The 12780-nt window shown below is 35.5% G+C and overlaps 1 protein-coding gene across 4 annotated transcripts in view; it reads left to right on the top strand.

Annotated features, from left to right (window-relative positions):
* Positions 1-12780, top strand: part of AFF4 (ALF transcription elongation factor 4) — an 84321-nt gene that overhangs the window by 48537 nt on the left and 23004 nt on the right. For all 4 annotated transcript variants that reach the window (XM_055553588.1, XM_055553583.1, XM_055553597.1 and 1 more), the window contains 6 exons: positions 4681-4717; positions 6400-6448; positions 8630-8684; positions 9145-9182; positions 9589-9751; positions 10221-11138. In XM_055553588.1, the coding sequence (XP_055409563.1) occupies positions 4681-4717; positions 6400-6448; positions 8630-8684; positions 9145-9182; positions 9589-9751; positions 10221-11138 (1260 nt within the window). The remainder of the gene's footprint in view (positions 1-4680; positions 4718-6399; positions 6449-8629; positions 8685-9144; positions 9183-9588; positions 9752-10220; positions 11139-12780) is intronic.

Here is a 12780-nt window from a genome sequence, read left to right as displayed (position 1 = left end):
TTAACCACTGAACCACCAGGGAAATCCTGTATTTTTTATTGTTGTTAAAAACTATGATGATTGTCATATGTGCAAGCTTTAAAAACTTGGAAACAGAATTTTCTAACTTCAGTGAGTTTTGAACCCATTTCCTAAAAATACTAAACCATAACCTTTTATTTTCTTGAGAAATTGTTTTGTGTCAGTGACCATTGGAAATCTGTTAGCTAAATTTCAACAGAAACTTTTGCATATTAATCTGCAAGATTGAAATTTTGGTATCATGATTTAGTCAGTATAGCATCTCTTCCATTTGTCTAGCTGTGTCTTTGTGATACCCAGTGGAACAATTATCAAACCAGTTTTAGTGTCAGACTGTACTTTTGTGTGTATGTAAGGAAAGCATTTTTGCCATTGATAAATACAATTTTAAAATTACTCTATTTATCCGAGCCCTTTAAATTTTTAATATTTTGGTCTTACATAATATATACTAGTTAATAATGCAAATGGCAACCCATTTCAATATTCTTGCCTAGAAAATTCCATGGACAGAGACGCTTGACGGGCCACAAAAGTCAGGAGCAACTGAGCACACACATATTTGGGAGATACAAATGCAAAAATGTCTTAGTGGTGGGGAGTACATGATCAAAAAAGCTTGGAGACCAGTATCTTTAAGCTGTGGTCATCTCATATTTGCACCACTGAAGTTATCTCCTGACAAAAATATCTTTACTTCCACTCTAGATTTCTCAAAGCTGTTCTCTACTTAATAGCCAAAGTAATCACAGTATGCAGATGTACTTGGATAATTCTTCAGCGTAGTAAACTGCACACACAAACACACAAATCTTTAATATGGTTATAAAAATCAGCTATGTGATTTAGCCTCTCTGGTCCTGAGTTTAATTTCTTAACCCTCTTCCTTCTATACATTTTCCTCTCATGGGCTGCCTAGAAGTTCTTTATACTAGCTATGCTCCTATTCTTTCTTGCCTTTACACATGCTTTTCTGTCTACCCTGAACACTTATGTTTCTCATCCTTTCCCAGTCTACTTCCTACATATCCTTCAAATTTCATCCTGAGCAGTACCAACTCAGGGAAGCCTTTGCTCATTTTCTTGGTCAGGGGTATATGTGTGTATGTGTATCTGTATGTTTGTTTCTCATGTACACGTGCATGCACACACACATAATAATAATAGAATTGTTATTTTTATATTACTTTATAATACTGTGCAAGCATTTGCCCTTTGTTGTACTTAACACAGTTGCTATTTTATCTTGATTTGCATGAGTAGTTGCAAAAATACTCGTTGATATTAAGTTCCATGAAGACAAAGGCCATGTCAGTTTTTGCTTATTGTGTCTTTCCAGTACTTAGATATGTGAGTGAATGTGTATCAAGGAGTTTGGGTTTCAGCCTTAGGAAAAAGGAAGAGCCATTGTACGCTCTGTGAAAAATAAGGGAGTATTAATGATATATACTAAGACTTGGACTTTAGAAAGGTCAACTAGAGGCTGCAGGAAGATCCATTAGATGACCATTGTAAATGAAGAAAAGTGAGAACCCACGTCTTTGCAGTACAGATGTAGAGGAGAAGGGGTTGCATGTAAGTAGATGGTCTAGACAGAATCCAGTCATATTTGCTTATTTATTTTATAGGTTTTGTGTTTTTTTAGGCCACCTGTGTGGCATATAGGATCTTAATTCCCCAAACAGGGATCAAACTCATGTCCCCTGCATTGGAAACATGGAGTCTTAACCACTGAACAACCAGGGACGTCCCTCCAGTTGCTTTTGGTCACTTAGCTGACTGACTATTGTCAGAGGTGAGAAAAAGGAATCAAGAGACTACTTAAAAGCTTAGGTTATTAAACTGTTAGACCATTTACCAGGTAAATGAGTATAAGACAATTAGTCATTCAAGGCTGGGTAGAGAATTCTTTTCATGTAAAAAAATAAATGTTTTGTTCGTCTGTGCTGGGTCATAGTTGAGACATGCAGGATCTAGTTCCCTGACCAGGGATTGAACCCAGACCCCCTATATTGGGGGCGCAGAGTCCTAGCCACTGGACCACCAGGGAAATCCTTCTTTTCATTTTTAATAAGATTCACAGGAATGACCTCTTGGTCACTGATGTATTTAAAGACTTTTTTAGAATAGCTTTGTTGAGATAGAATTCACATATCATGCAAATCACCCATTCAGAGTATACAGTTAAATGGTTTTGAGCATGTTTATAGATATGTGCAGCCATTATAGCCATGAATTTTAAAACATTTTGGGAAATCTGTGGTGATCCAATGCTTAGGACTCTGCATTTTCACTGACAAGGGCCCGAATTCAATCCCAGGTCTGGGAACTAAGATCCCACAAGCCATGTGGCATGGCCAAAAATAATTTTTTTTTAATGTTTAGAACATTTTTATCACCTCAAAAGGAACCTCCCTACCATTTAGCTATCAACCTTTTTCCTTCTGTTCCCCTCCCAGTCCTACCCAACCAATATGTCCTCTGTATTGATTTCCCCTTTCTGGACATTACATGTAAATGAAATCATATCATATATTGCATATCTCTTGCAACTGGATTCTTTCTCTTTGCATAATGTTCAAGGTTCTTCCATGTTGTAGCATGTATCAGTTCCTTCATTCTTTTTTATGGTCAAATAATAATCCATTGTTTAGAGATATATCATTTTGTTTCTACATTCATCACCTGATGGAGGGCTTCCCTAGTGATGCAGGAGATGCAAGAGGCGCAAGTTTGATCCCTGGGGCAGGAAGATCCCCTGGAGAAGGAAATGGCAACCCATTCCAGTATTCTTGCCTGAAGAATCCCAGGGACAGAGGAGCCTGGTGGGCTGCAATCCACAGAGTCACAAAGAGTCGGACATGACTGTCTAACACAACAACAGCTGATGGAAATTTGGGTTGTTTTGGCCTTTTGGCTACTATGACTAATACTTCTGTAAACCTTTGGGCACAATTTTTTGTGTGGACATGTTTTCATTTCGTTCGGTTATACGTGGGGCAGAATTACTGGATCATGTTGTAACTCTAATGTTTAATTATCTGAGGAACTGCCAGAATGTTTTCCAAAACAGCTAGATGTACCATTTAGTATTTCCCATTAGGCTTTCAGTTTCTCCACATTCTTATCAATACTACGGTTATCTGTCTTTTTGATTCTAGTCATCTTGGTATGAAATGATATCTCATTGTCAATTTGATTTGTATTTCCTCCCAATAACAAATGAAGTCAAACATCTTTTCATATGCTTTCTGGCCACCTTTCTTGGGAAAATGTATAGTCAGATCCTTTTCCCAATTTTTTCATTGGGTTACTTGACTTTCAGCATTGAGTTATAACAGCTTTTTATATATTGTAGATACCAGTCTCTTATCAGATATATGATTTGAAAATATTTTCTCCCCAGTTTGTATGTTGTCTTTTCGCTTTCTTGATGGTATCCTTTGAAGCACAAAAGTTCTTAATTTTTATGAAATCCAATTTATCTATTTCTTTCATGTCGTGTGCTTTTGGTGTCATATATAAGAATTCTTTGCCAAATCCAAGGTTATTAAGATTTGGCACTGCATTTTCTTCTAAGAGTTTGTAGTTTTATCTCTTAGATTTAGCTCTTCAATCTATTTCAGGTTGTCTGTGGTAAGGAGCCGACTTCATTCCGTATGACTCTTCACTTGTCCTAGCATCTTTTGTTGAAGATTTTCTCTCTGTGTTGGATGGTCTTCACACCCTTGTTGAAAATCAGTTGACAGTTGATGTAGGTTTAAAGTATTTTTAAAAAGCAAAACTATATTTTAGCTTTGATACTGTTTGGATTTCTCTTTCACAGATAATTCTGTCATTCTTAGAAGATTATACTTTTAAGTAAGCTTTTGAAGAGAATAGGGATGTTTGTGTGATCTTAGTGTACTGCAATGTGTACCACAGACTTAACCTAGAAAAATGTACAACTTGCACTTGTGAAATAGCTGTTCTCATCTTGAAAGTTGAGTTTGAAAAGTTTCTTTCCTGGACATTTTGGCTTTCTTTTTACTGATGCTTGCTGAGTGCCAGACACAGTGCTAGTATAGGGCTTACAAAGCAGTATGTAAAATGAGTATGGCAAATCTCTTCCTCAGGTTGCTAATTATAAGATATTGGGAGCAGGGAGGGGGAGTAAAATGACATGGGAATAACTGTGAAGGGGTTACTAGTCCATAATAGTGGTATGTTTTGAGTATATATAATTTGCATAACTATTTTCACTTTAATATATCATTATTAGTATTCTTTAAAAAATAACATTTTCTTAAGACCAAGAATTAAATTACGATATGAGTGCCAAGGATGCTGCTAAAAACAAATGATAAAAGAAAGACTGTTTCATAGATTGGTACTTTTCTGTATTAAGCTCTGGGAAGCTCTACTACTGACCATTGAATTGGTGAAGTTGATCAGATGAATCATTAATTCTTTTGGTGTTTTTTTTTCTTTTATGCATTCTTTTTTTGTTTGTTTTTTGTTTTGTTTTTGCTTTTGCTTTTGTCTTTTATGCATTCTTAGTAACTCAACAGAATCTTCCTTTGAATTAGTTGGAATTGAGTAGTTTAATGTGAAGTATTTTTCTCTAATAAAACTTTTTCTCTTAATGTCACTGTATAATTTTATGTCTCTTTTTCTCAGGAGTCTCAGCAGTCCAGTTTTGGCCCTGGAGAACAAAGTGAGTATTTCTTTTCCTCTTGGTTTTTATATTAAGCTGTTTATTGCACATTCATTTCTCGTGGTCATATCATATGTTTCTTTAATAATTCTTTTGTGTATCTTATCCCAGTATTTATGATCTGATGATTAGTAATGGGTTGAACTGAATCTTAGCTTCAAAAATGAAGAATTATAAATCACTCTGTATCAAAATAAGCTATTTTTATTAAGTATTTGAACTAATAGTTCAGAGCTCATGAGTTCAATTTGATGGCCACCTCATATCCCCAAGAGCCATACTATTCTTTCTGGGTCTTTTTCACTGGGAGGAAAGTCTGATGTCTGCTACAAAATCCCTGTCTACCTCCACTCTCTTGGCCTCTCAGAAGAACTTAAGGGGAAGATAGCTTTGGGGAGTTTCATTGTGGTTCCACAAATTGATGGCTGTATGAATTGGTAGTGGTAAGGTCAGGAACCTTGCAAATGTTGGGACTTCACCATAAAGCTCTCTAAAAAAAAAACAAATGTTCTTTTGCCAAGAGCAGTAACTTCTCAGGTATATTTACTCTGGTAATAAGCTATTTAGAGAGATTAAAATGTGGAGCTTTTTTAGTCCTTAGTTTGTTGACTTTAGTGATCTTAAAGCAGAGGTCCATTTTTAAGGTTAACAAATCTTATGTAACTATTTCTTTGTTCTGTCTTAAAGCTACAGATAGGAAAAAAGGACCCAGCATTATAGATACATAGTAAATAACTACCTGTAGGCCAGAAAGTATTCATTTTCTCTTAAAATCTTTTAAAAGTATCTCCTTACCTCTACTCCTCTTCCCCCATTCTCTCTGCCCATAGCTAACTATTGGCAAATGGGGCCATAAGCTGCACCTACTCTTTATTACCTGTGTTTTTCACTTAATTTATTTTAGAACTGTCTTTATATCAGTATGGGCTTCCCTGGTGGCTCAGACAGAATCTGCCTGCAATGCAGGAGACCTGGGTTTTTGATCCCTGGTTGGGAATCAACCAACCAGGTCAGTCAATCAACCAATTGGGATCTTCCCAATCTGGGTTGGGAAGATCCCCTGGAGGAGGGCATGACAACCCACTCCAGTATTCTTGCCTGGTGAATCCCTATGGACAGGGGAGCCTGGTGGGCTAGAGTCCATGGGGTCACAAAGAGTCGGACACGACTGAGCGACTAACACTGTCACTTTTTTTTTTAATATCAGTATAAAGCTCTAGTTCATTCTTTTTAAAAGCAAAAATGTGTTATATTGTTGAAACTATCCTAATGTATTTATCTAATCCCTGTAGATGGGCATTGGTTTCCAGTTTTGCTGTTGCAAACCATGCTATAATAAACTGTGTGAGTGTTTATTTGTGTGTATGTATTCCTCTAGATGTAGTGTAAATTCATTTCCTTTTAATTGCTAGGTCAGTGGATATGTGCATTTACAGTATTGGTAAGATAATATTATCAAATTGCCCTCCAGAAAGATTGTATGAATTTACAGTCCTACCAATAACATGTGACATGCTTGTTTCCATCAATATTTCATATTATGTACATTAAAGTGTTACCGATTTGATGGATGAAGAATTATATCCCATCGTTTTTATTTCTTTGAGGTTATATAGATAGACATTTTAAAATATAAATAGCCATACTATAGTTGCTGATGTCTGCATTCTTTTTTGCTCCAGAAAGATATAATCCTTCTTCTAAAACTTCAAATGCACACCAGTCTAAATCGTAAGTTTATTGCTTAATAAGTTTAATGTTTGTCTTTTTTTTGCTCAAAATCTAACTTGTAGTATCTGGATATCTAGAACACTTAGAAATATGTGTTTAATCTTTTAAGGCACGGGTAGGCAAACTTTTATGTAAAGGACCAGATAGTGAAATATTTTATTAGACTTTAGGGTCCAGATGGTTTCTGTCTCAACTACTCAATTTTGCTGTTGTACTGTTTTGCTGTTGTAAAAGCAGCCAGAGACTATGGGTGTGGTTATATTCCAGTTAAAACTTTCTTTACAAAATAGGCCTAGATTTGGCTTGTGGGGCCATAGTTTACATACCCCTGCTCTATGATTACACTTTTTTCTTATCTTTCAGAAGTGTTTGTGATGCTAGTTTGTTTAAAAAAAAACAAAAAAACGCGTAAAAAAAATACAGGATTCTTCTTAGTAAAACCCTCCATTTGACCACAAAATTTAGAATATTAAAGTAGCATAGTTCATACTGTCCGTGTTGTTTTCCTACTTTTATTTTATAGGTAGACCCAGAAATATGTATCAAAATGTAGTAGAGTGGTATAGTGGATGATAATAAATTCCAACTTAAAGAATGAACTTACTACTGAATTCCTGAGACCACAAGTTAATCCAGTAATTGAAACAAAATTCTAAAGAAAGTGAATAACCAGTATAACCACAGTCTATACTGATAACCTCAGCCTCTTCAGCTGAACATAGTAGGAATTGAGTGAGAATGAAAATACATGAATACGAGAAGTTTCACCTGACTGTTGAAGAGTTCAAATTATGTAAATTCCTATTTATTATATTTATTCATGTGCAGAAAACCAATGGGAGCATACCATATATGTGCAGATTACTTTGGTTTCTGAGGGAACAAGAGCATCCAGTACCTTAAGCAGTATGGTAAAAGCTTTGACATATTCATATGTGTAAACAGGTTCATTGACCTGCCATTATTAAATCATAAGGGCTGAGAGAATTCAGAGTAAGCACATTTCTTTATAGGAAATCAGTCATAGAGATGTACTGAGACCTTGACCAAAAGAAGACCTTTTTATCTGTCCCACTTATTTGGTCATCCTTAGAATAGATTTCATAGTTCTATAATCATCTGGTTACTTTGTATCAACATGGTCGTTTATGTGAAACTCTGAACTTGGGATCAGATTTAGAAACTCAGATTAAGTTTTGAGGGGAGAGTGTTAGTAGTAGTAGGAGTGAAAGAAGATTTCCTTTCCATTGATTGGAGACTGTCAGGAAATTTTGAGAAGAAAGGTAATGTAACTAGTGGTAATAGAAATCAAACATTTTCTAGTTTTCCCTAAGGTTTGTGTTAATTTTTCCTTTCTTATAAAAAGGCAAGGAGTGTTTTGTGATTCCTTACTCAGCTTTTAATTTTGATTTTGATTCTGTGGCCTTAAGGAAAATTTAAATCTATAATTTTACTTTTAAAAACTAATTCCAGGAACTGTTAACTTAAAGTATTTATTTGTGTTTTTTAAATAGTTGATTTGAATTTTGATTAAGAAAGATTTGGACTCTGGAGTTATTTTTAATTCGTATATGGTTATTTCTCTTGTATGACCAAGGTTCTTGCCCAAAATTGTACATCTGCAAAGAGCACTCATCTTTCATAGCAAGGCATTTACGAACTAGCGCTTTGTGTGTTCTGGTTTTCACAATTACCCAAGTGTACATATCTCTTCATAAAACACTGGGGATAGTGAAAGAGAATTGCTGATGTTTTCATTTTATCTTCCTTCTTTTTGAGAGTCATATTCCTCTAGTGGACTGTTGGGTGTGAGTATGGTAATTTGTTTTAATAATGAATGAGTTTGTGTATTTGCAATTAGAGAAAAATTACAGATAACAGAAGTGAGTATAGGAGTTTGTGGCAGGTAACTTATTTATAGAAAACAAAGATGAATATTTTACTTATGGAAAAGTTAGAGCTTCCAAAATTGAAATTGTTAAATTTCATCTTTCTCAGTTTTTTACTCTGGATATAAACCAAACCAGACAGAGTAAGACTTACTGAGTCTTTTCTTTATTTTTCAATTAAATATTCAGCTACCACGGTGATTATTTCTAGAATTATTGTTGAATATCTAATGCTGTGCTATGCCATGATGAAATTCCCCAAATAATCATCCTTTCTGTCTTTTCCTTCTAGTATGCTAAAAGATGACTTAAAGCTAAGCAGCAGTGAAGACAGTGATGGGGAACAGGTGTGTCTGCTTAGGATTTACTAGTTTCACACAGTGTTCGTTTTTATTGTATTTTATAAGAATTATAATTGAATAATACATTTATGATCCAGGTAGTTAAGTTCATTCCTGCTTTTCTGACACTGGTATATTACAGTTTTCCACTCTGTCTTTAAACCTCCACTTTTTTCCCTTATTATTTTTTTTTTTTAAATGGCTTTTCCTTATTACTTAGCATATATCAGAACATCCTCATGAAGCATGAGATTGTTGATAAGAAGAACTATTAACACAGCTTTTAATCTTATCCTGGCAATTCGTTATTCTTCAGGTAAAAACAGTATTTCATAAGTGTTAAGTGACCATTGATGCATATATTAGAGAAGAAAGTTTTTCTATTAAGATTTCACATATTGTTCACATTAAGCAGATAAAGTACTATTTATTCATTTATAGATTTCCTCTCATGTTTTAATTTTAGGATTGTGATAAGACAATGCCAAGGAGTACACCAGGAAGGTAGGCATCCTTTTATTTTTTGTTTTATTTAGAGTGGAAGGGTAAATCTGATAACAGTGTGTAGTGATAGAGTAATTGACCTTATAAAGTAAATATTATTATTACAACTCTGTAAATTAACTAAAAATCATTGTGAATTGTGTGTTTAAAATAAATGAATTTTAGAGTATTTTGTACCCCAGTAAAGCTTTTATTAAAGGTGAGTACTAGTGGCTAATGCTGCATTTCAGAAACTTTTTAAGGAAGTATTTATTTCATTTATAATGAAGTTTAAGAATAATAGAATTTGAAGAGCTTAACAAATAGTAAACATTTTAAATAAAGTGGAGTGTCAACTTTGAATGCTTACGGGTTGTCATTCTGAAAAAAAAATCTTTTGGTCATTTATATTTTTTATTTCTTTCAGTAACTCTGAACCTTCACACCATAATAGTGAAGGGGCAGATAACTCCAGGGATGATTCTAGCAGCCACAGTGGATCTGAAAGCAGCTCTGGATCTGACTCAGAGAGTGAAAGTAGTTCCAGTGACAGTGAGGCAAATGAGCCATCCCAGAGTGCATCTCCTGAGGTGAGAGGGAGCCAAGAGGGTCCCTTCTGTAGGCACTCTGAAGGCCCCTGGTGATGCCCAGCATTTACTTTGAGCTTTATTTTTGTTTCAGCCTGGTGACTCATGTTGTTTAGTTATGGTGAAAAGAAGTCTTAAATAGTATAAATTCACTGTAGCTTGATAAAATGTGGTTTAAAATCTCTGTTGGTTCCTACATCGTTTGTTTGCCTTCTGGAATTAAATGTACTGTATGGATTCCTGACAGGGCTATTTAATATTTAAAGGCTATATATATAATAATTAGCTTATCTTCTCATTGAAGTGATTAGAGCTATTATTATTTTTAGCCTTTTGCTTTGGTTCAGTTAGAACTATGAAAAACAAATGCTTTTGTGGTGTTAGGCATTGTGTTTTTTCCTCTTCCTTGAGATTATGAAGAAAGGAGAAAGTTTCAGTACTGAAAAAGCATACTTCTTTCTCTGTTTTTCAGCCTGAACCACCTCCCACAAATAAATGGCAACTTGATAACTGGCTGAATAAAGTAAATCCACATAAAGTGTCACCAGCTTCTTCTGTGGACAGTAATATCCCATCATCTCAAGGCTATAAAAAGGAAGGCCGAGAACAGGGCACAGGGAATAGCTACACAGATCCAGGTGGTCCTAAAGAAACAAGTTCTGCTACTCCTGGACGAGACTCCAAAACTGTCCAAAAGGGATCAGAAAGTGGGCGTGGGAGGCAAAAGTCTCCTGCCCAGAGTGACAGCACAGCACAGAGGAGAACTGTAGGAAAAAAACAACCCAAAAAGACTGAGAAGGCAGCTGCTGAAGAGCCCCGTGGAGGCCTGAAGATAGAGAGTGAAACTCCTGTAGACATGGCTACCAGCATGCCCTCCAGCAGACACAAAGCAGCCACCAAAGGCTCAAGAAAACCCAATATAAAAAAGGAGTCCAAATCTTCCCCTCGACCTTCAGCAGAGAAAAAGAAATACAAGTCAACAAGTAAATCTTCCCAGAAATCAAGGGAAATTATAGAAACAGATACCTCATCCTCAGATTCGGATGAAAGCGAGAGCCTTCCTCCTTCCTCACAAACTCCTAAGTACCCTGAGAGTAATAGGACTCCCGTTAAACCCTCCTCAGTGGAGGAAGAAGATAGCTTTTTTCGGCAACGAATGTTCTCTCCTATGGAAGAGAAGGAACTTCTTTCACCCCTCAGTGAGCCTGATGACAGGTATCCACTTATTGTGAAGATTGACCTGAATCTCTTGACTAGAATACCAGGAAAGCCTTACAAAGAAACAGAGCCACCCAAGGGGGAAAAGAAAAATGTGCCAGAAAAGCACACAAGAGAGGCTCAGAAACAAGCCTCAGAGAAAGTTTCCAACAAAGGCAAGAGGAAACATAAGGTTTGTAATGGGTTTTTTGTTGTTCTTGTTGTTGTGTGAACATCATCCTCTAAAATGCAGTGGAAATCTCATTAAGCCAAAAACTAGCTAGTTAATTCATAGCTATGAGGGAAAATAGAGGTGAGCCTAAAGCCCTGATGAGGCAACAGACACAAGAGTCTCTTGAGGACCACTGTGCCTCTCCCTGTCTCCTTTAGTAAAGAATTATAGTTTCTAATTCTTTACTAAAGGTTCATTTCTTATCTGAATTTCTGATTCAGATAAGAAATGAACCAGGGCATCTGTTCATAGTGTGTGCTGGCCATTGTAGAGGTGAGAACGAAGCAAAGATTGCAAACTGGCCTTTACAACATTCTTAAAATTTTGGTTTTAAATGTCTTTAGTTGGGATATGTACTCTCCAGGTTGTCACACTTCATAACACTTTCTTCTGTCTTATATCCAGACCAAGTGACATGTTTTAGATTACAAATTCCAGCTAGTAAATTGACTCACCAATTTTAACATGTCCTTAAGGATTTCACCAATCCATTGTACATAGCTGTGCCACAGCTTTTCTGCTTTTTCAAACACTCATATCTGCAAGTTCAGAATTAAAAACATCTGCTGGCACATAACCAGCTCTCCTCCCTAAATAATTCCAAGATAATTTGGATTTACGGATAAAGCTTGGTATATACTTTTAAGGTCAGCTTTTTTTAAACCCAGGAAATAAGAAAATTCATGGATATCTGTGATTGGAAAATAATGGACGTACAATGGAGCTGAAAAACTTACATATAGGGACAGATTTTTTGGAAAGAAGTGTGATCTCTCAACTTTAGTGAAAAATCTTTAGAGGAGAGTACATTTTACTAATTTGTATTGTAGAATAGTATAATTTCCCTTGATACACATGTGTGAATGCGATTGTAAGATATTGAAAACATGAGCAGGTGAACGGGATAGCAGGTGGACTCAGAACAAAATCCCAGTCCCAGTTGACCCTGAGAATCTCATGTAGGAGGACAGGAGGAATATAGCATTTTCTTAAAATGAAATGAGCCTGCGGTTTTCCCTCTTTTTCCTTGGAACCACAGTACTGTGTGCTGTTGCTGATGTATCTGGACAAATGAGAATAACACTTTATTTTTTTTTTTGCATCTTCAAAAGTTGAAGATTTTTTAAAATTTGAATTTCTAGAAAACTGAAGCTTCCTACTTTTAGTACTATAGCTAAGAGCTTCCATTATTGTAGTAAAGGGATGCTTTATTCAACTGGTAAACTCTTTAGGGCTGCTGGATTCTAGAGCCCACAGCCTCACATTGGTGGACTTAGTTATAGGATTTTATATTATTCTATATAATTCATAGAAATTATATGAAATAAGAGCTTGTATATGATAGATTCTGCTCCTTAAAAAAATAAGATGTTTCTTATGGAATTAAAAAAATGGTTCTTTTATCTTTAAAAAGGTATTACAAATCTTTGTAAACTTTTTCAGACATTTAACATATAATATACTGAGTATATTTTACTCTTGTTTAAAATTTTACAGTATACATAACTTGTAATAAAAAAATCCCCTTCCTCTAAAAGGAGTGTTCCATATCTCTGTTGGAGAAGGAAATGGCAACCCACTCCAGTATTCTTGCCTGGAGAAT

The sequence above is a fragment of the Bubalus kerabau genome, chromosome 1 (assembly GCF_029407905.1).
Source record: "Bubalus kerabau isolate K-KA32 ecotype Philippines breed swamp buffalo chromosome 1, PCC_UOA_SB_1v2, whole genome shotgun sequence".
Classification (NCBI taxonomy): Eukaryota; Metazoa; Chordata; class Mammalia; order Artiodactyla; family Bovidae; genus Bubalus; species Bubalus kerabau.
The sequence above is the reverse complement of the archived record's forward strand: the minus strand, read 5'-3'. Positions and strand labels throughout refer to the sequence as shown.